A 20,779-nucleotide genomic window follows, 5' to 3' on the forward strand; every position below is an offset into this window, starting at 1 on the left:
GTTCGCTGCTTTTTGTGATCTTCTTAGACTGCTTCTCCCAGAGGGCAGGAGCTGCCCCTTTTGGAGTCCACTGAAGGAGCCTCCTAGCAGCCACACTGGGCTGGAGGGGATCTGGGGACCCATGTCCACAGAAGGAAAACCATGAATGTATCTGAAGTTCCGCTTCCGGCCACTGAACACAGGAAGTCTGCTGCTCAGGGCCCAGGTGCTGTGGGTCAAAGGAAACACAGACGCGTTTCATAAATCTTTTATTCCAAGTTTCAAGTATGTGTAAGTGTCTGTGATGACACATGGTGCTCAGCGAGCGCCCTGTCACCCAGGACCCTGGTTATAGCACCGTTCAATCAAAAACCCACAGAATTGGAACAATAGGAAGATGAGTCACTTACACAGGTGGGTTGGTTTTTCCTTAGATTTGTACTTCCAAAGGCCCAGATGTCCAATATTAAATGCCAATAAACTTGTGTCTCAAAAGTCTGTGAAAATATAATAATAGTATCCTGAAAAACAAGGTCGGGGGGTGTGGAGAGAGAAGCACCAAGTCTGAGCTCACTGAATCAGAAAACACGTGGCACCATTATCTATGTGACTATAATAGACTAGAGGGTTTCCATGGAAGAGAGGTCTAGATATTCAAGTTTGCTGCAAACGACCTAAGAGGAGGAGAAACAGGATTCGGCCTGACCCGCTCTGGGGGCTGATGAGCCCACATTTGTCCACGTGTCACTGGAGAAGAGCACGCCTGCACTGTGTCTGTGGTGAGCTCGGTGGCTTGAATGGGACAAGCTGATGACAACCTGTCTGTGGGCCTCGTCCTGGTCAAGGTTGGCTCTCAGTGCTGCTCCAGCAGCTCCGTGGACAAACCCCAGCCTCCAAGGCCTTCTCAGGCCCCAAGGGTCAGGCAGCAGCCCCCGGTGAGCGACGGAAGGGTCCCCTTCCTCCTGAGCTTGGACACGGCTGCAGGGGTCTGGACGGGGTGGGGGCCGGGCTGGGTGAGGGCGCGGTGGCGTTCGTTCAGACTCAGTTGTTGGGGGAAGTCCCACGGAAGATGTGGTGTGGCCTGAAGACGGGAGATGACCACGCAGATTTCTTTACTGCGGGGAGAGCTGGTTGTTTAAGAGCCCGCTGAAGTGCTCAAACTTTTTTTCCGTCTCTTCGCTGAAGGAACCACCTGAAGAGTGAGAATCGGGGGGAGGGAGTGGGCAAAGGAGGTGCTCAGGCCTTGCCTGACCCTGGTAAGTGGGCCGCTGCCGGGGTCACCTCTGTGTGCCCTCACAAGGACAGGTGCCAGGCGCTGGCCATCTCTAGGGGTGGGCACATGGCAGGTGCTCTGTCAAAGTTGAGTGAACGAGTGAATAAATATAGCGCCTTTAATTTTAACATTTTGCCAAGAGTGAGGCCCATGACTTCTCCTGCAGAGGAAAAAGCTCTGCCTTCCCTCTTGTTCCCCAAGTCCTATCATCCAAGGAAAAAAGTGTCTTTATTGGACACTAGGAATAACCGTGCTTTGCTAGCTTCCAGCTCTTGACAGAAAAACCTGATAGGCAGAGCCCACAGATTGCTGATGCCCACATTTTTGAGGTCACATGCATGATGAGCCAGTGGCCTCGGCTCCAACCCTTAAATAGCCTTGGGGTCTGCGCTGGGCCGGCCCGGTCCTGTACCACCCTCTCTCCATGGCCGGAGCTGGCTGTAAAAACTCAGTCTCCATCCAGGCCTGTGTGTCTGTGGCTTCCGTCCTGAATGTGGAAATGTGATGCTGGCTGCATTCCCTGAGCTCTTTACCCAAATTAGGAAGCTGCCTCTGGGTCCTTGAGAAAGTAGGGCAGCTCCCGCCTGCTTCCTGGAGCGGGGGCGGCCTGGACCTTACCTATGTGGCAGTTGTACATCCAGATGCGGTGGCCGTCATAGCGGCTCCTGCACTTCATGATGTTGTTGGAGTAATCAGATTCTGCAACCTCGAAGTTGGGGTTAATCACAACCTGGGGAGAAGCAGGGCAGAGGAGGCTGCTGGATCCCTCTGTGGCCACCTCCACCCAGGCCCGGGGATCTGCGAGACCAGCGACCTCAGGGAAGGGGAGCGTGGCAGGTGCCAGGACCCAAGAAGGGAGTCTGTGGGTCCCAACAAAGTCCTTGGGGTGGGGCAGAGATGAGTCAGGGAGCACAGGGAGCATGGCCCGGAGGAGGGAGACCCTGCCCTCGGTCCATGGCGGTGTAACACACACCCCTCTACCCAGGGTGGGCCTTCGGAAGGGGGTCACCCCCTCCTGGGAGTTCTGAGGGAGGCAGGAGTTGGGGTCTGGGGAGACCCCAGAAGAAGATGCTGGAGAAGCAGAAGGGTATGGGGAGGACCTGGCAGTGTGGGAAGCGGGAAGAGGGCTGCCTGGGCACTGGAGATGGGACACTCGTCACAGCCATGTGACTGTGGACACGTCCCTTCCTCTCTCTGTGAAATGACGGGTGGGACCTGGGGATCTGTGTCCCTGCCTGTTCTGCTGGGCCAGGGCCTGGCTCTGGGGCTGCTGGAGAAGCCACATCCTCTCCCCGTCCTTCCACCCCTGCCTCTGCATCCCCCCAGCTGCAGGGACTTTGCCCAGAACGGCAGGAATAGGAAGGACATATTCTGAGAGGGTGTCTTTGAGGGGACAGAAAAGGGGAGGTTCGCGGTGAGGACCCGAGGAGAAAAGTGAAAGGGAGGGGGAGGGAGAAGAGACAACAGTGGTGAACAGAGGGGCAGAGGACGCAGATGACAGGCCTTCCCTCAAGGGTCCTGCCACATTTGGAAGGGCTGGGACCCATAGCGTGGGGGCGGGTACAGGCTGCTCGTTCAGGAACATTCTCTAAATTTGGGGCCCCAGAAGGGCCTGGACGTGACCCTTTAACAGGCCACTGGGCTTGCCCAAAGAGGTGCTGTGGGAAGCCAAGGCCAGCCTGGCAGCCAGCCCTGTGTTTTGGCTCCGTGGGGCTGTTCTGGGGGCCTGCACCTGGCCCAGCTGGGGTCCTGTCCCTTTAGCTAAGGAGGTACATGCTCCGCTCCGGGGTGGCTTGAGTTTTCTCTTCCACCCAACCATTCTAGCTGCCCCCTCATCCCTGGCCCACACATGGCATGGGGCAAACACAGCTCCACATGCCAAGGCCTCCAGCTGTGCAGGTCCAGGCAGCTCCTCGGCCGCCCAGGCGTCTCCACAGTGCAGCCATGAAGCCGGCTGAGTGCAGCCATGAAGCCGGCTGAATGCAGCAAGGGCTTGTGTTGGGGGCATGAGAGCCAGTGTGACGTGTGGGGTGGAGGTGGGGCTGGCAATCTGTGTCCCCTACTGTCTCACCCCATTCAACTACTGCAGGCTGAAGTCTCACAAGGGCCTGTGGGAAGTGGCTTTAGGTTTCTGTACATCTATGAATCTAGGAAATGATGAGGAAGAGGATAAAGCAGGGGCCACCAGGAGCCAGGAGGCCCCTTCAGCCCTGCCTCTGAGCTCTGCACAGGCCCCTCTGTGTGGTAGGCCACTTCCTTCTTGCCCAGCTCTCTCCTCCCATCCTTCATAGCACCACTGATGTCTGAAATGAAGGCCAGCACTTGTGTCCCGTGAATCCCCAGGTCGGCGCTTGTAGCGCCTAAAGTTCCATGTCTATCTTAAGGGGAATATTCTTTTTGATTAATCGGAGGTATTAACATGCCCCTAATGAGTCCATTTGCTAATTGTATCATTTAGGGGTTGAGAACACAAAATCAAGAGTTGATATGTCTGGGGTTGTGTGGCTGTGAAAGGAGGGTGATGATGATGCCCCTTCCTTGGGAGATTAAATGAAATAATGGGTTCCCCAGGCTTAGGCAATTCATAGTAGTTATCAAGTGGATGGCACTGGCCAGAATACAGGGAGATACACACTCACCCGGCAAAATGATAGCAAACCTCAAACAGAAACCACCAGGCACTGTAGACGTGCACATGGCCACGGCTACTCATCTTTTAAAATAAATGACTCTCTGGTTAGACCTCTCCAAGTCTGTGGTTCTGGGCTTGTGGCTGGAAAAGTGCTTGGCTGTCTGCTTTCCAGCCTCTGACACTGCCCAGGAATCCTCTGAAAGCCCCTCTGTGGTGACTTCTCTGAAGGTGGTGTTTCTTCAGAGGACTGTCTGTAGGTGGGGACTGTGGGCCAGGCCCTGGGCTGGCTGGATGCCCCCTCAGGAAAGCTTTCAAGGTGGAATGACACATTTCTGGTCATCCACTTTGCCAGCCAACAGGGCAAGCGGGGAAACGAGCTGGGTTGGGATGCAGGAGACAGTGAGAGGCTGAGATAAAGCTTCTGCAGGCGGACGTGCACCCGTGCACCGGCAGAGAGACATTAGGGTCCCCATGCCCCTTGTCTCCCCCAGTCAGAGCCCTGGCCAGAACATGCCGCTGTTTTCAGGAAGGAGGGAAGCCAGGGCCCCCGCTTCCTCCTCAGGGCTGGCCTTCCGCCCAGGCAGAGTATGTGGAAACAAACGCCGGCAACCCCTCTGACAAAGAAGTCACCTGGCCAGGCTGTCTTTCATGTTCCATATTTGATTCTTATAGATTTGCTTTGTATTGAGAACGGCCCCTTCTGCAGATCCTCCTCTATGAGGCAGATATTTCCGGAAGAGCTAAATCATAGACACTTGCGAGCGACTGGCTCTTTATGAGTTTGTTTTCAGTCTTGACAGCACAGACCAAGGCAGGCTAGGGCCATAGGAGAAACAGGGCTGGTGGAGAGAAGAGCTCCATAGGAGACAAGAGGTGTGGGTTGCCTGAGCATCGATGGAATAAACTGGCCGGAGGAGCAAATCTAGCCTGCTGATGAGTTATGCTTGGCATGCACCAGGTGTTAACTAAATCAAATGTGAATGTCTCTGGCAGCTCTGGTCCTGTGCACCGCCTAATTCTCAGGCCCCTATGCCTGACATCGTTGGGTTAACTGATGGACTGTGATGGCCTCTGGGGGTAGCACCTTGCCCTTTAGACAGACTGACTCCCATGCCCCTGTGTGGACACCAGTGGGAAGGAGCCTGTGGAGGTGGCCTCCCCTCCTCCCCCTGGAGGGCTGGAACCCCTTCCTGCCCACCTCACCTGGAACAGGTAGTCTCCAGGGGGCACGTCAGTGATGTCAATCCACTGGCAGTCGATGTCATGGCGGTACATGTCCCAGCAGCCCATGGTGATACCCTGATCGCCGAAGTTGGCGCACTCGTAATTCTTCTGGATATCTGCAGGTGGGGCAGAGGGGAGCTCATCACCAGGGAACCATGGCCCCACTGCTGTGCCCTCTTCCTGCTCCCAAGGCCGCCTCCACTGCTTCATCTGGGCTCAGCATCCCACCCCACTGTGTGGGCTGCTCATCTGTTATCATTTCAATAGAACCCCCCAATCAGTTCCCTACCCACATCCTGCCTCTTCCCTCAGGCCAGGCTCAAGGTCCCCTTCCTCCATGAAGCCCTCCCTGACTACTCTGATCCACCCTCGCCTTTCTGTGATATCCTCAGCCTAGGGATAACTGCATGTGTGTGCACTGGGGAAATCTCTGGTGCCTGTGGTTTAGCATAACATGCGGGTCATACTGTCTGTCTCCTCTAGAGGATCAGCAGGTAGAGTGTAGGCCCATGTCTCTGACACTCACATGTTATCTGCACATGGTAAGAGGTCAAAACCTGTCTGCTGTGTGATTTCACGGCAAGTCAGTGGCGGGCCGCTTCAATGAAGAACAAATTAAACACACATTTATTGAGAAGCTGCCATGCCTGGACACTGCTGTAAACAGTGGGTCTAGCAAGAAAAACTGACATGTCTCCCCATGAAGAGCCCCCAGGGCTGCAGGTGCACTAACGGGTGATCACAGGGCAGGTGTAGTGACCTACTAGAAGTGTGAGCAGAGTGCCACTCCTGCCTGGAGGCGCGATTTAGAGGGGGCATCTGAGTTAGAATTGAAGGGTGAGAGCCTGGTATGGTAGGGACACTTGGCATTGGGACACCAGAAAAAGGTTGGTGGCAGCCAGAGTGGGAGGGGCATTGAGATCAGGGTCTGGGCTGCTGAGCCCAGATGAAGCAGGGTCCTGAGGCCTGGATCTTGTCCAGGAGGCCCTGTGGACCGACCAGTGCCTGTCAGCACACCTCTGGGGAATCCGGGTGCCCCTGGAACCAGGTCATGCCCATGCCTCCAGCACCTCACTATAACTAAGGAAGGTCCAGGTGGGGAAAGGTGGCAGTGGTCAGAGTGACACAGGGTCAGTGCCAGGCCTGGGCTCCAGTCAGGTGATCGTGGAGACAGGGGCATTCGAGTCCCTCTGAGGCCCCCCATCCCCCCACTCCGCCCACAGATACCTCCTTCACATTCTGTGTCCTCCAAGCAGAAGCTGGCCTTGTGACCCTCTGCCACCTTGGTGCCGTTGAGGTTCAGCAGGTCGTAGTGGGTGAACACCTCCATGCTGTGGTAGTGCCTGGAGTGAGAGAGAGATGGCCTGGAGGTCAGTTTCTGGAGCAACTGCTGCTTGCAAGCAGAGGCCTGGCTGGCGATTTGCCTCTGGGAATACTTCGAGGGGACCAGAGGGGGCCGGGTGGGGAGAGGAGTGGATAAGAGGCCTGAGGAAAGGAAAGCTGGTGCTTCGGAGGCAGCGGCAGGGCTCTGAGGTCAGACCACTGCTCACCTTGCTAAGCCTCTGTCCTCTCCTCCGCTGAATGGGAATGACTGTTGTAATGCATGGGTGCTGTGGGTACTGGGGAGGTAGCGATTAGCCGGCACTGCATATGATAAGCACAGAACTCCAGCTATTGTTTTTAATAAGCGCGCAACTGGCTCTCCACAGCCCCTTCCTGTTTGATGCACTTTCTTCCGGGTAATTTAAAAAACCCACATTTTGATGTCTTTTGAAATGGAATAGGGTAGGGAGAAAAACCAAAGGGGAGGAGGCATGATTAAGGGGGAGAAGCAGAAAGAACAGAAGCAGTAAGGAATAGAACGTGTGGACACGCAGGTGCCCCAAGGTCGCGCCTGCGCTTCAGACCCAGTCAGGAAGGGCCTGCAGCTTCGCCTCCAGCCCTGGGAGGTGAGCAGCGAGTGTGCAAATAAAGCAGGGAGGAGCAGAAAGACAGCCGGGAGGCCCTCTGGGAAGGAGACATTGACTCATCCTCGGGGGCACACACTAGCAGCAAAGGGAGGCACATCCCTGGGGGTTCTGGGAGTTCTGCAGGAGAGCTTGTGCAAGCAGGCTGCAAATCCCTCGCCGCTGGTTTACATAACGGAACGCTCCCTCTCTTCCCTCGGGAGGAATTGAGAACAGATGCAGTCTTGGAACACATGTGCTTGGTTTAGAATAGCCCTTGGTTCAGAATAAACAAGGGAAACGGGGCTGGGGCTGTCGCCTGTTGCTGCGGGGCCTTCCCGAAGCCTGCACTGCCCAGGCCCGGGGCTGAAGGAAGCAGGTTGTCTTAGCCTGATCCCAGCCTCCAACGGGCACGTCGCCAAGTGTCTGCAACTATTCCTATACGCTTGTCTCTGCCATCACAGGGACATTTGGAAAAAGGGGGAAACTGAGGAACGAGGTGCCAAGTCATGGGAGCAGAGTCCCCTGCTTTGTTGGTGCAGGATCTGAGCCTCCTCTTTGGCAAAGGGGAGAGGGTGGCTTTGCCTGCTCTTGGGGCTGCAAGATTGAGTAAGATGAATGGCGTCAAATAACTAACACGAGGCTGGTAGCACATGAGTACTCAAGATTTGACATGCCTGTCCCCTTCCTTATGACACTCCCATCATAGCAGTCACAGTAGCAGGATTTTTATTACCTCTACTACCACTGCTGCTACGACTCCGAGGCCGGCGGGAGCTCCTCACTTCCCCAGCCCCCTGCCCTTGGCCTCAGGTTCCCTCTGCTGTGAACGGGTGGTGGTGGGGGCACGGGGAAGACAGCAATGAACAGGATAGGTTTCCTGCGAGGAAATTCGAGGCTCTTTTCCCTTCCTCCTGCATTTGTCTGTGCTAAAAATATCAGGAGTTGCTAAGTTGGGCTTCCCTCGGTCACTCATGTTTCTGGGTAAAATGATGCTGAGCCTGAGCTCCAGAGAACATTCACAAGGAGGCATTTTGTGGCCGTGGAAGTGACGACTTTGAGAAAGTCTATTTTGGCTTCTTGAAGGAGCAAGAAGAGACATGAGGTCTGACTCACTGCCTAAAAAATGTCTGCATCGCTCAGAGAGGGGCTTATGTGACCATGTTTACCGGCTGGAAAGACTGAAGAGAAATAGGTTGATGCTCCGTTGTCTAAACAGAATTCAGACGGAGCGCACAGACGGACTCTTGTAAGGCTGACCCCATCCCGCTCCTCAGCTTCCTGCAGACTTGATTTAAATCTTCCCTAGCTTCAGTTTTTCCCCTGCAAACACTCAAGAGGGGAACAGCTGGTTTTATGGTCTCCCAATTTTCCCTGGCTTCTGTCCGGGGTATCTTCGCTTTGCCTCTCGGGCGTATGCAGTCATCCCTCCCTAGAGCCACATCTCCTTCCCAGCTGCCTGGATTAGAGCCTAGAGCCCCACCGCCCCCGCCACCAGCACTACCCACCCATGCCCCCCAGGAAATACAGAGCAGGACTCTGGGAAATGGGATGGTGAGTCCTGGCGAGGAAGGTATTCCTCCTCTTCCCAGGCTGAGCTGTCGTGACCCTTGGACGGTTAGGAGGGGACTGGATCCCTGGGGTAGTTAGGGAAGCGTGGACTTGGAAGGAAAATCCAGAACGCTAAGGGGAGAGAGAGCCTGACGCTTGGCGGAGGTCACTGTGATCCGGACAAAAGGAGACACGGCCTTCTACCGTGAGAGTCCAGAGCTCAATGCTTTTTTGTTTTTGTTTTTTTTTGAGATGGAGTCTCACTGTCACCCAGGCTGGAGTGCAGTGGTGCGATCTCGGCTCACTGCAACCTCCGCCTTCCGGGTTCAAGCAATTCTCCTGCCACAGCCTCCTGAGTAGTTGGGACTACAGTGCATACCACCATGCCTGGCAAATTTTTGTATTTTTAGTAGAGATGGGGTTTCACCATGTTGGCCAGGCTGGTCTTGAACTCCTGACCTCAAGTGATCCACCCGCCTCGGTCTCCCAAAGTGCTGGGATTACAGGTGTGAGCCACTGTGTCCAGCCCAGAGCTCAGTGTTTTAAGACATGGCACTCGTCAAGGGAGCAGGTGTTGGATGCAAAACGGATGGCAGATAAAGCTGGTACAGAGAAAGATGGGAGAAGCAGGTATGTTCTTTGCTGTCCTAGGTCGTTGGTGGCCCCAATCAAACTCCCAGTCAGAAGCTCCGTGCCCTTTACAGAGGAGATACTTGCGCTCTACATCTTTTCCCACCCCAGCCACGTGCCCCCAGGGCATCCGGAAGGGACAGTCCTGGAGGCGCTCTGCCACAGTGGGGACAACATTCCTGTCCTTGTTTCAGAGAACGCTGGGGATGCTTCCATCCCGGGAGGAGATGCCAGAAAGGCAGAGGCCCTTCTGCTCGCTCCACTCTGCCATCCCCCTGTGCCAAGCAGCTTGGCAGGAGCAAGCCCCACAGATGAGATGAGGGCCTCAGATTGGCTCCCAGGGGCCACATCACATCTATGGGCTTTGATCCTCCCAGGAAGCTGCGCCGCACATGTGGTAGGCAGGGTGGAGTGAAAGGGCATCTCTCCTCTTTGCAGCAATGCCACCCCTGACCCGGAGGACTGTCATCTGAGCTGCAGCCCATTCCCCCTGCTTCTCCAACTCCTAGCTCCTCTCCTGGGGCTCCCCCAAGGTGGGAGAGCCAAGCCCCTCGGCCTGTGGAGCCTGTTGTGCATCTGTGCCCCATGCTCTGTCCTGTCAGAACCGTGGCACATCGTGCCAGTTGAGCAGCGGTGGCCCCACAAGAGGCAGGAGAGAGATGCATGGAGACCATCGGCCAGGGCACAGTGCACATGAGAGAAAATAACTCTGGGGGCACTTTCCTCCAGGTCTGGTTGTCGAGGACATTTCCAAGGGGGCCAATCTTTGTGTTTCAGTCGAGGGCTTTCAAAGAACAGAGCTCTCTTCCCTGAGGTAGCATCAATTAAACTGGAAATGGCTTTTTTCCCCATTCCCACTAATTTGAGCCAGGGTTCTCAAGCCTGGCTCCAGATGGCCTTCAGAGTGTCTGCAAATCTGCTGACATAGGCTACTAAACTTCTAGAAATATTTGTTTTGAGCAGAGGAAGAGCCAGCTCTCATCAGCTTCCAAAAAGAACCCAACAGCGGTTTGAGGCCAGGATCCTGTTCCTCCCACAGCACCTGGAGAAGTCACGTGGAGCTCAAGGGACTCCTCTTAAGGTTCCTAGGATCTTATGGTCATCGTTTCTCAGCTATGGACCAGGAGGGGGAGACCAGAAGGTACATGTGCTCAGCATGTCCTTCCTTCCCCTCCCATCCCCTCCCAAGCCATTGACTGGAACATCTGTAAACAAAGAAATAAAATAGACCACAGGAAAAGCGGGGGTGGAGGGGGTGGGGGGTGGCGGGGAGCAGGCAGGGAGCCAGAGTCCCCAGATCAGAAGAACATTTCCAGGATGTCACCATGTGCCTATTCTTAGAGGAGACCGATTCCTTGGAGAGTAAGTACATGGCACAGGGAGGTTCCTACCATGTAATCTCTGGGTGGGCCGCCATATGCAGGGCTGGGATGCAATTATCTTCTGCTTATAGACCCATAGGCAGCGTCAGCCCCTGCCGCCCAGGGCTTCCACCCACACGTTCCCCAAAGGGAGCCAAGCACCGATACCGTCATGACTTTAACTCTACTGACTTACGCCCTGAAGAAGACTGACGTACTTCTCTATAAAGACCACACTTTCTTGGGCTAATTAGGACGTTCAGAACGTTCAACTGTTTGAATGGAAAATCAGCACCCCTGAATTCTACCACAGTCCTTCCTTGGGAGACTAGTGGAACAACTCTATCCCCAAACTGATTTGAATGGAACCAGATCATCAGTTGCGACATGAAAATAACATAAAATAAAATAAAAGCCAAAGATAGATTTCTTTTTTTTTTTTTTTTTTTTTTTTGAGACGGAGTCTCGCTCTGTCGCCCAGGCTGGAGTGCAGTGGCGCGATCTCGGCTCACTGCAAACTCTACCTCCCGGGTTCACGCCATTCTCCCGCCTCAGCCTCCGAGTAGCTGGGACTACAGGCGCCCGCCACCACGCCCGGCTAGTTTTTTGTATTTTTAGTAGAGACGGGGTTTCACCATGTTAGCCAGGATGGTCTCGATCTCCTGACCTCGTGAGCCACCCGCCTCGGCCTCCCAAAGTGCTGGGATTACAGGCTTGAGCCACCGCGCCCGGCCCCAAAGATAGATTTCTGATGAAGAGTCAGCAGACAAAAAAGAAAGAGCATGTGGTTTGGAGTCAGATAGGCACGAGCCGGGATCCCTGCTCTCTGCAACTCCTAGCGTTATCTTGGGCAAGAGATAACTCCAAGCCTCTGTGTCCTTTTCTAGGAAAATGAGGGTTCCCTGGGCCTGACACTTAGAAGGGGGCAGGACATGTTAGTTCTGCCCGTAACAGTGATGACCACATTCCAGAGCTGCAGCGGAGCCTCAGCATCATCTAGACAAGGGCTTCTCAGACTTCAGTGTGCACACGGTCACCTGAGAATCCCGCTAAATGCAGATGCTGATGCGTAGGCCTGCAACGGGCCCTGGGATTGAGCAGGTGCCAGGCTCTCAGGTGGTGGCAGATACCTCTGGTCCAAGGACCTCACTTTGAGAAGCAGGGATGTGGTGCAAAGGCTCGGTTGTATAGATGGGCCATCCAAGTGTGGGGAAGGGCAATGACTAGGCCACATCTGTAGCCCCTCGGGGGCTTCCTGCTGTATTGAGTGGTAGAGGCCTCTCTCCCTTCCTTTCCTGGAGTGTGCCTGCTTCTCTTCCCTCTATGCACTCAGCTCAGGTCTGAGCAAGAAAATCCCTGGACAGGCAAAGCCAGCAGGTTCTGGATTAGATTAAGAGTCCAGGCAAAAAAGGGAAAACAAAGAAACAAGGGAAGGTAAGAGGATGAGCAGATGGCTTGTGGTGGCTCTAGCCAGGGTTGGCTGTGGGATTTCACCCTGTTCTTCTGTCCTTGTCTGGGATTTGCAGCATTGGGATCAGGTCCACAGACTGACAGAGCTGGAAGGGACAGGCGAGGTCCCAGGTGATGTGGCCCAGCTGACCCGACATTATGCAGCTGGCTAGAAGCATGGGCTGCGTTTAGAGACCAAGTCTCAGGACTCTTGGGCCTAGACTTCAGTCTCCACATCCATTGTCTTCCTAGAGGTATTTAAAATACATACCAGTACATGGAATATATAAATAAATACATATATAAATATATATAAATATAAAAATATAAATATATATATATATACACACACTCACACACACATATTTTTTGAGACAGAGTCTAGCTCTGTCGCCTAGGCTGGAGTGTGGTGGCGCGATCTCAGCTCACAGCAACCACCGCCTCCCGGGTTCACGCCATTCTCCTGCCTCAGCCTCCCGAGTAGCTGGGACTATAGGCGCCCGCCACCTCGCCCGGCTAATTTTTTTTATTTTTAGTGGAGACGGGGTTTCACTGTGTTAGCCAGGATGGTCTCGATCTCCTGACCTAGTGATCTGCCCACCTCGGCTTCCCAAAGTGCTGGGATTACAGGCGTGAACCACCGCGCCCGGCTGGGAATATTTCTAAAGGAACTCAGAGTCCAACAACTGCAGAGCCTGGAGTACCTGGCAGCGCACAAACCTGTGGACACACTTGGAAACCATGGGCTGAAGGTCAACAAGGAGGGTATGGGCGCTCAACACAAAGTGTGTTTCCTGATGTTAGAAGTGTTGGAGGCAGGAAGAAGGGGCGGCAGGCCAGGGGAACTTGGAGTGGAGAATGGCTTCGGGAAATGTGACAGCCAGTGTGGCAGACGCAAGCCCCCCACTTAGGAGGATCCTATCTCCAGGCCATGCAGCCTCTTGGCTCTAAGTGACCCTGGCAACTCTGAACTCCCATCTGGGGCCCGCAGGACGTCCACCGGGCAGCTTAGCGGGGAGGGTGGTGAGCCAGGCCTACCTGTGACAGTCATGCCAGATCCACGCGTGGCGGCCGTTCTTGGGCCGGAAGTCGGACTGGCCATTGTTGTGGATCTGGGAGGAGAAGCGCAGGAGCCGGCGGTAGCCCGTGGTGGGGTTGGTCTGTGCAGCTGAGGCCGAGAGGCAGTTCTCCTCCATGGCACACTGCAGCATGAACATGGGCCGGTCCTCCAGGTAGGTGGTCTGCTGCACCATCTCCGCATTGAGGACCAGGTCTGGGGCGGCTGAGGAGGATGGCATGCTGGTCAACAAGGCAAGAGACCCCTCCCCAGGGCTCCCACTTCTGAGTCTTGAGCTGGGACACACCCCTCTCCTGCCTACCACCACCTTCTGGAATGGCTCGAGGGCTCCTCAAGGTTACCTTCTTGTTTAGCAAGACCCTAAATTCCTCTTTCCCTCTGCTGTGAGTCCTCTTTGACAACTCTTCAGTTATCGGTGCAGATGAGCCAGATGTTAAAATTTCCAGCTAAGCACAGACCATGGTATGTTAACAGATCCCGTGCCTCGTGAGCACTGAATGTGAGTGAGGAGCACACGGGGGTTGATTATATTATTCTACTTTCAAGTGGCTTCAAATTTTCAATAACAAAATGCAACAAACAACAGTAACGATGTGATTGTTCTACCCAGAGAGAAAGAACACCTCTCATACCTTGGTCTGCTTCTTCTGGAAATGATGTATTTTCCAACATGTATAATATTGTATGTAGAGTTATGGTGTGCTAATACTGTTTCCCTTAAAATCCATCTTGTCATATTTTCACGTTGACATATATCCATTACAGCACACTCATTTCATGGCTACATAATATTTAATTCCTAGCTCTATCTCATATTTTTAGATATATTGGCTGTTTGGAATTTTGCAGTTACAAGGTGCGATAAACACCCTGTAGTAAATCTGTGCATATAAGTTATTTTTTTCCTTTAGAATATATCTCTGTAAGTGAAACTGCTAGGAGAAAGCATTGTCTATTTTTAAGTCTCTGATTCCTATTGCCAAATTGCCTTCTTAACAGGTTCTTCCAGGTTCCACGGCACACACCGCTGCCTTACGGGAGAGTTTTCCCCAGGTGCCTGTCTTTTACAACGCTTGATTTACTCAATTAGCGCACTGCACATAGCAGGTGTTAAAAGAATGACTGATGGCTACAATCTACGTTTACTAAACAATTGTATTAGGAAGCTTAGCTTCTTTGCAAAAGGAGTAACTGTAGGCTTTACCTTTAAAAGTGAGCTTTCAGTGAGCATTTCTAGTACCTAGAAAAATGCCATATATGAATCAGTGATCACAAGATCCTGCCATCTTTTATTTTGACAAGTTGCTTGTAAATTTTTTTTTCCCCTAGACTGCTTGGCAGAATTGCTTGTAAATTTTAAGCAAGCAGAGTCTGTGAGTTTTGCTTCCCTCAAGTTCACCAGCACATGGAGGGAGCTCTGTCTCCCTTCTTCCCCTCCCCCTCCAGGCTTATAGGCTGCGGCAGAGCCCAGCGGGTTCTCAGTAAACCCTGTGCGCTCACTGGCACCTGAAGGAGCTGGCATCCTCTAGAGAGCAGATCCACTCGCAAGAATTGGGTATGGAACCGAAGGGCAGGGAAAGGGTGCACACAGATGGCATGTGGGGTGGGGCATGGAAGCCGTAAATCAGGAGGCTCCCGTTTACTGACAAGTATGTCTTCTTGGAGGCTATGCAAGATGCAGCATTGCCCAGCACTGAGTGTTTTGGACATGCTGATTTTTATGAGGGTGTCATGTGAGCCTCTTATTAGTTGACAGCTCCTCTGAATACTTCTGAGCTGAGCACAGGGGTCTCCACTTGGGCTCTCCCTCCAGCTCGCGAGGAAAGAGATTGTTAATGTACCATGTTCTGTGCTTAGCTGGGAGCCTGGGACCTGCAATCTCAACACCTGCCATGGGCTGGGGCTTGGCCTCCCCTGCATCCTGCAGGCAGCGGAACTCCTAAGTGGCATCCTTCCACCTACCCATGGCTTGAGTATTACGATGCACTGTGCTAGGCTCTCTGGACAGAGCTGAGCAAGGCAAGGTGGAACTACCCTAGACTCTGGCAAGAGAGAGACATATGCAGCACATAATAATGACTACTGCAACAAGAGCTGGCAGGAGAAATGCGGGGTATGATGGGAATTGTAACAGGAGGAGCCTGTCGGGTGGGTGGTCAGGAGGCTTCTTTGGGAGAAGTTGTGTTTTAGTTTTTCTCTGAAGGAGGGGTGGGGATTTGAGGAAATAACACTAAGGATGAGGTTGGGACAAAACACACAGCCTGTGCCAGGCCCCTGCGGCACGAGGGAGGGTCAAAGCCAGTGTGGTGCAGACACTGAGGATGGGTGGGGGTGGCCTGGGAGGAAGCCGGACAACACGAGCCCTGTGTGAGCCCCTGGTCACAGAAGTGCGGTGGGACCCTTGGGTGGGATTTAAGTGGGAGGTGGTCTTGGCTCTGGCTTTGGGGAGGGGAGAGGAGGGGAAACCACCGCAGGGGCACGTGTCACTGTGGGGATATCCTTTGCAGTGATGCTGTGTGGAAGGTGGTCATCTGGACACAGGCAGCAACAGTGGCAGAGAAAGATACAGAGAAGGTTGAGAAAATACTGAAAGGTAAAAATCAAGAGGGACTGGACATGGGGAATGGTGAGGAAGAGGGAGAATCAAGGAGGATGTGTAGATTTCCAGCACATGCAATTGGTGGGGTGAGAGTAAGATATTATGAAGGGTTGCTGAAGAATTACTTTATTTCCCTGAATACTCCAACATGCATTCGGCCAGAGGAGACAAGTGCTGTGTTCCTGGCCCCAAGGGCTACTGCCCCGCTGCAGACACACTCCCAGTGATGCTTCAGCCTAAGCTGCAGAGCATTCTGAGAAATCGCCCCACAAAACTCATTTTTGGATCTTCCATGAGAATCTGAGGGCATCGTTCATCTCATAAATCTCAGTCCTCAGAGAGAAATTCCCTTTAATCTCTAGAGTTGTGGGCTTCTCTTGACTCATGGGTTAGTTTTCATCTCATAGGTACTGTTAGTTATATTAGTGACCAGTTTTCTCTTTGCTCTGGCTGCTAGGAAGCTCACTGTGAAATTAATGAGCTACTCATAATAAATGTATAGAACCCCCAGTACACGTTTTTAAAATTAACCCCTCCCTGGCTCCATCTTAAGCCACTACCATTTTGCCAGCACCTGTCTTTCATCTGTTTTTATTTTCTGCTATCTTGAATTGTATTTAGGTTTGTATTATCTTAATTTCCTTCTAGAAAAGATGGACTATTGCAAATATAAATAAATTGATAAATAAAGAAAAGTTCCCCGACAGGGGAGTGGCTGTTCCTCTCTGCTGGGATGCTTTCCCCTGGGGAGCTGGTAGGGTGGTGATCTCACCATCTCTCTTCTCACACAGGACGTGATAGCGTGTTATGTCTACCCAGAGAAGCCTGCCCTGAGGTCCTGCTTTGTGAGGGCTAGGAGATGCTAGTGAATCTAAAAGGGGTTGGTGGGAGACGCAGCTGCTGGGCTCAGTTCAATCCCTCATTCTCCGTGATGGCAGGATGACAGTGCATCTTTGTTTACCAAGCCCTTGCGCATATTGTCACACTTGATTTCTAATTTCTAGGGAAAACTACAACTATAGACCACAGAGGCTGACACGCTTTTCCAAGATCAGCCAATAAGGCAGGCTCTGGTCTCAAGTTCTCTGGCCAGTATCTGGGCCTCCCAATGGAGATGGCTACGTGTGGGTTTATATTATAACGCCAGGAAAGGGAGGGCAGGGTTTGGGCTCAGGAGGACAGCATTCCAAAAGGGAGTCTACTGCTCCTCTTCTCTCAGCATGGGAGGGAGGCTTCAGGAAGTGGGTCATCCTGAATCCCTCGCTGGCATTCCCTCTATGGCCTCAATCTCTCTGGGACTCCCAGCGAACCACCAGGCAGCTAAGTGACTTTCAGGGTCTGAAAACAGGAAATGCTCCACGGAGGAGGTGGAGGGAGGAAGCCAACACCCATGGAGGGTGTCATCGTTCTCATTTAACTAGCATGACGGAGGAGCTCTCAGTCATGTAGTCTGCCCTGGGTCACTGCGGTAGCAGTGGTCCTGTGACTGAACCTGGGCTACAGATTGCAGCCCCTCCCTCCCCCTTTTCTCCTCACTATGTCATAGACAGCGATCTGTGGTTGGGGTGGCGGTCATCTCTCTTGCCCCCAGTTTTTCTCCCTTAGGATTTCATTCCACCTTCCTCTATTGCTTGGCTCATGGCAAGGCTTCAGAGTCTCTTGAAGAATAACTGGTGGGACTCTGGTCCCCTCGGAAGCCCGGTGGGGAGGGAGGGGAGGAGCTCTCACTTTCTGAGCAGGCAACTCCGGCCCCGTACTGCACTCCTCCCTGGGGGCAGGCCACGTCCTCCCCGTCGTGACGGCAGTGCGCCAGGGACAGCTCCGTTCCCGAGCACTTCACTCCGCTCATGACCACTTTGTTGGCGTAGACATCTCCGTGCCAATACCAGGTCTCCTGGAAGAACCAACAAAACAAGTGGTGGGTACATCACCTTGAACTGTCACTTTCTGATATCCTGGCAACTTGCAGCCTCACAAAAATCCCAACTTTTATGATCCCATTTTTCGAATGGAGACAGCACAGAGAGTCACCTATCCAAGCTGTGCAGTTAGTTGGTGGCAGAGTGGGTGGGAATCCAGGTCTCCTGACCCTAGCACTTGGACTCTGTCACTCTCTCCCTTAGGGAAGTAGAGCTAAGGTTGTGGTCAAACACTGCAAGGCTGCATGTCAGCAATGGCAGGTGCACACAACTCAGGTTGCCCACTTCCTAGTCCTGAGCCAGGGCAGACATTGCTAATCAATCACTGCACTCTCTCCTCTAATCCCGAATGGGATTAGATGCTATTGGTTGATTGGAAGTGGCGAGAAAGAAGAAATCTATTTGCATATGTCAATCGTTAGACATGTTATAAAGATGAACTTCTGAATTTAGACTTTTCCCCAGTTTAAAGAGCAATTAATAGAGCAGTTCTGCACAGAAGCTGAGGAGATCCGAGGCTTAGGATGCTGGGATTTATTTGGCTCCTTTGCTCTATGGGGCTTCAAAATACTGTTAGGATTTACTCTCACACTTCAGAGAAGTTTCGAGTAGAGAAAAATGAGGAGCAGAATGGGGGCCGTCAGGTATAGAAACGGGATGAGCGCACAGGTGCTGTGTTCCTCAGGTCTCTCGGGCTTGGAGGCTGAGGTAGGATTAGAGCTCAAGGAGGTCTTCTCAGGATCGTCAGAGACAGACCATCAGGATAGGAAGGGCCTTGGAAGTATTTATATCTCATCTAAGCTCTCCTGTGATGGTTCATACTATGTGTCAACTTGGCTAAGCCACAGTACCCAGATACTTGGTCAAATATTATTCTAGATGTTTATGTGAGGCTGTTTTTAGATGAGATTAACATTTTAATCAGTAGACTTGGAGTAAGGCAGATTAACCTCCATAATATGGGTGATTCTCATTCAATCAGTTGAAGATCATAAGGGGTTAAAAAAAAAAAAACCTGAGGCCCCCCCAAGGAAGAGGCCGTTCTGACCACAGACTGACTTCAGACTCAAGCTGCAACATCAATGCTTCCAGCCTGCTGGTCTACTCTGCAGACTTCAGACTTGCCAACCCCATAACTGGATGAGCCAATTCCTGAAAAGAAATACCTTTCTTCATGCTGTGTGTGTGAGATATACACACACATATATAAATACACACTCATACATCCTATTGGTTGATAGCGCGTGCACACACACACACACACACACACACAAATACGCATTCATGCAACCTATTGGTTCTGTTTCTCTAGAGAACTTGACCAATACCCACCTCCATCCTCCAGATGAAGAACTGGGGACTTGAGAAGGGATGGGGCTTGTGATCAGTGGCAGATTTGGTACAAATGTCAACCCCAGGCCAGTTTCATGACCCCAGCTGAGGCCCAGGTGTCTTAGGAATGAGCTGACCGGGAGGAAAAATATGTGGACAAAGACTCCCTTGAAACGTAGCACTGTTTTTCCACTCTCCTTGGAGATTTAGAGAGTGCACTGGCTTGTCATAAACAGTATTAGCAGAAACACTGCGTTGCCTGGGGAAGCTGAGCTCCCAGAGGGCGTAAGCAGCTATTTCAAACGCCTGCCCCTTCTAGAGGCTGGAATGAAGAGCCACAGGGCAGGGGACCCCGGGCAGCTTCTGCTCAGGGCTCAGGACCTCCCATCAGAGCGACCTGGACCCACCCAGCCCATGGGAGACAGTCAGGCTCAGCAAAGATGTAGGAGTTCTCCTCTTCTCTCCCTAAACCCCTTTCTTAGGTCCCAAGAAGGGCCACTGGGGAAGGAGAGCTGGAGTCAGGATTAACAACACAAGAGGAGGGTCTCCAAGCATCTTCCCATTCTGTAAGCTGCTTGCTTAATGGAAGTGTTTAGAGCCAGGATACTGAGGACTTGGGATTATTCATTCCACGTCACGTGGAGGACAACTGAGGCAGGGAAGGTTGGCTGCTTTGCCCCAGACCATTACACAGCCAGCTGGTGGGAATGCGTCGGGATTAGACCCAGAGCCTCCTATACTGTTGCTCCTTTTGTGATGGGGGTGGGAGGGTGGGAACTAGGACCAGAGCTCAGCTGTTCTCAGCTAAGTCACTCTCTCTTTGGAGAAGGGGAGTTGGAGGAAGTGCAGATGATGTGACAAGTCTTGGAGATTCCCTAGCATGTCAATGGGAGAATGCATTAGGCACAGATGCCAGTGGAGAAATGTGTTCAGACCAGAGCGGGCTTCCAAGGGAGCAAGCTAAGGTGTTTAGGGGGCGTTGAGCGTTGGGCCACCTCCCTGAAGGACTGAGTTGTTTCCTTCTGCACAACGCACATCAGGACCGCTCCAGGATCAGCCTTGAGCTCAGGGTGAACCCCAGTGTGCAGTGCAGGAGTGGACCATGAAAAGCAGAGCCCAGCCCCTCATTCTGCAGCCAAGAAATCGAAGCAGAGGTGGGAGCAACCTGCCTGAGGACTCAGGCCTGTAAGGAGCAGCGCTGTGGCCAGAGTGAGGCTCCCTGCCTCCGGATCCAGGCACCTTGCTCAGTCCTTCCTGCACGGCTAGGGAAGGTATGCGGGAGAGGGGGGCTGATTGAAGACAGCGTGGTCAGACTGCACGGGGGGTGAATGCGGAGTCTGAGGCCGGGGCTTCTCACCTGGAAGGCGTTGCTGGCGAATCCCAGGCCCAGCTGGCGGCAGACTACCATGGCCTCCACGATGCCCCAGTTCTGGCCACATACCATCCCCCACACAAGGGACCCGTTTCTCTCCACCAGCACCTCCACTCGGCCCTCGTAGGGATTGCGGCCCCCGTTCAGGCGCAGCTGCAGACACAAAGGAAGGCCGCGGTCACCAAGAGGGACAAGGGAGCTTCCCCACTGCACTGCCATCAGCCCCAGTGTCCTGGAGTCCTAAGCCAAGTGGTGCTGCCCGGGACACACACACTCAGATTCAGCAGCACTCTTGGCAGCCCCCTGGTGGCAGTGCCATACCTAGCGTGGTCTTTTTTTTTTTTTTTTGAGACGGAGTCTCGCTCTGTCGCCCAGGCTGGATCTCAGCTCACTGCAAGCTCCGCCTCCTGGGTTTACGCCATTCTCCTGCCTCA

At 53.0% G+C, this 20,779-nt stretch overlaps 1 protein-coding gene across 1 annotated transcript in view; it reads right to left on the minus strand.

Annotated features, from left to right (window-relative positions):
- Positions 1-235: 235 nt before the first annotated feature.
- LOXL2 (lysyl oxidase like 2) overlaps positions 236-20,779 on the minus strand; it is a 98,742-nt gene continuing 78,198 nt past the window's right edge. Inside the window, exons 8-14 of the mRNA XM_005562843.4 lie at positions 20,331-20,498; positions 17,451-17,616; positions 13,084-13,327; positions 6,336-6,451; positions 5,088-5,224; positions 1,871-1,982; positions 236-1,171 (exon numbers count right to left, since the gene is read on the minus strand). Of these exons, the coding sequence (XP_005562900.1) occupies positions 1,092-1,171; positions 1,871-1,982; positions 5,088-5,224; positions 6,336-6,451; positions 13,084-13,327; positions 17,451-17,616; positions 20,331-20,498 (1,023 nt within the window). The 3' untranslated portion in view covers positions 236-1,091. The remainder of the gene's footprint in view (positions 1,172-1,870; positions 1,983-5,087; positions 5,225-6,335; positions 6,452-13,083; positions 13,328-17,450; positions 17,617-20,330; positions 20,499-20,779) is intronic.

Source organism: Macaca fascicularis, chromosome 8 (assembly GCF_037993035.2).
Source record: "Macaca fascicularis isolate 582-1 chromosome 8, T2T-MFA8v1.1".
Classification (NCBI taxonomy): domain Eukaryota; kingdom Metazoa; phylum Chordata; class Mammalia; order Primates; family Cercopithecidae; genus Macaca; species Macaca fascicularis.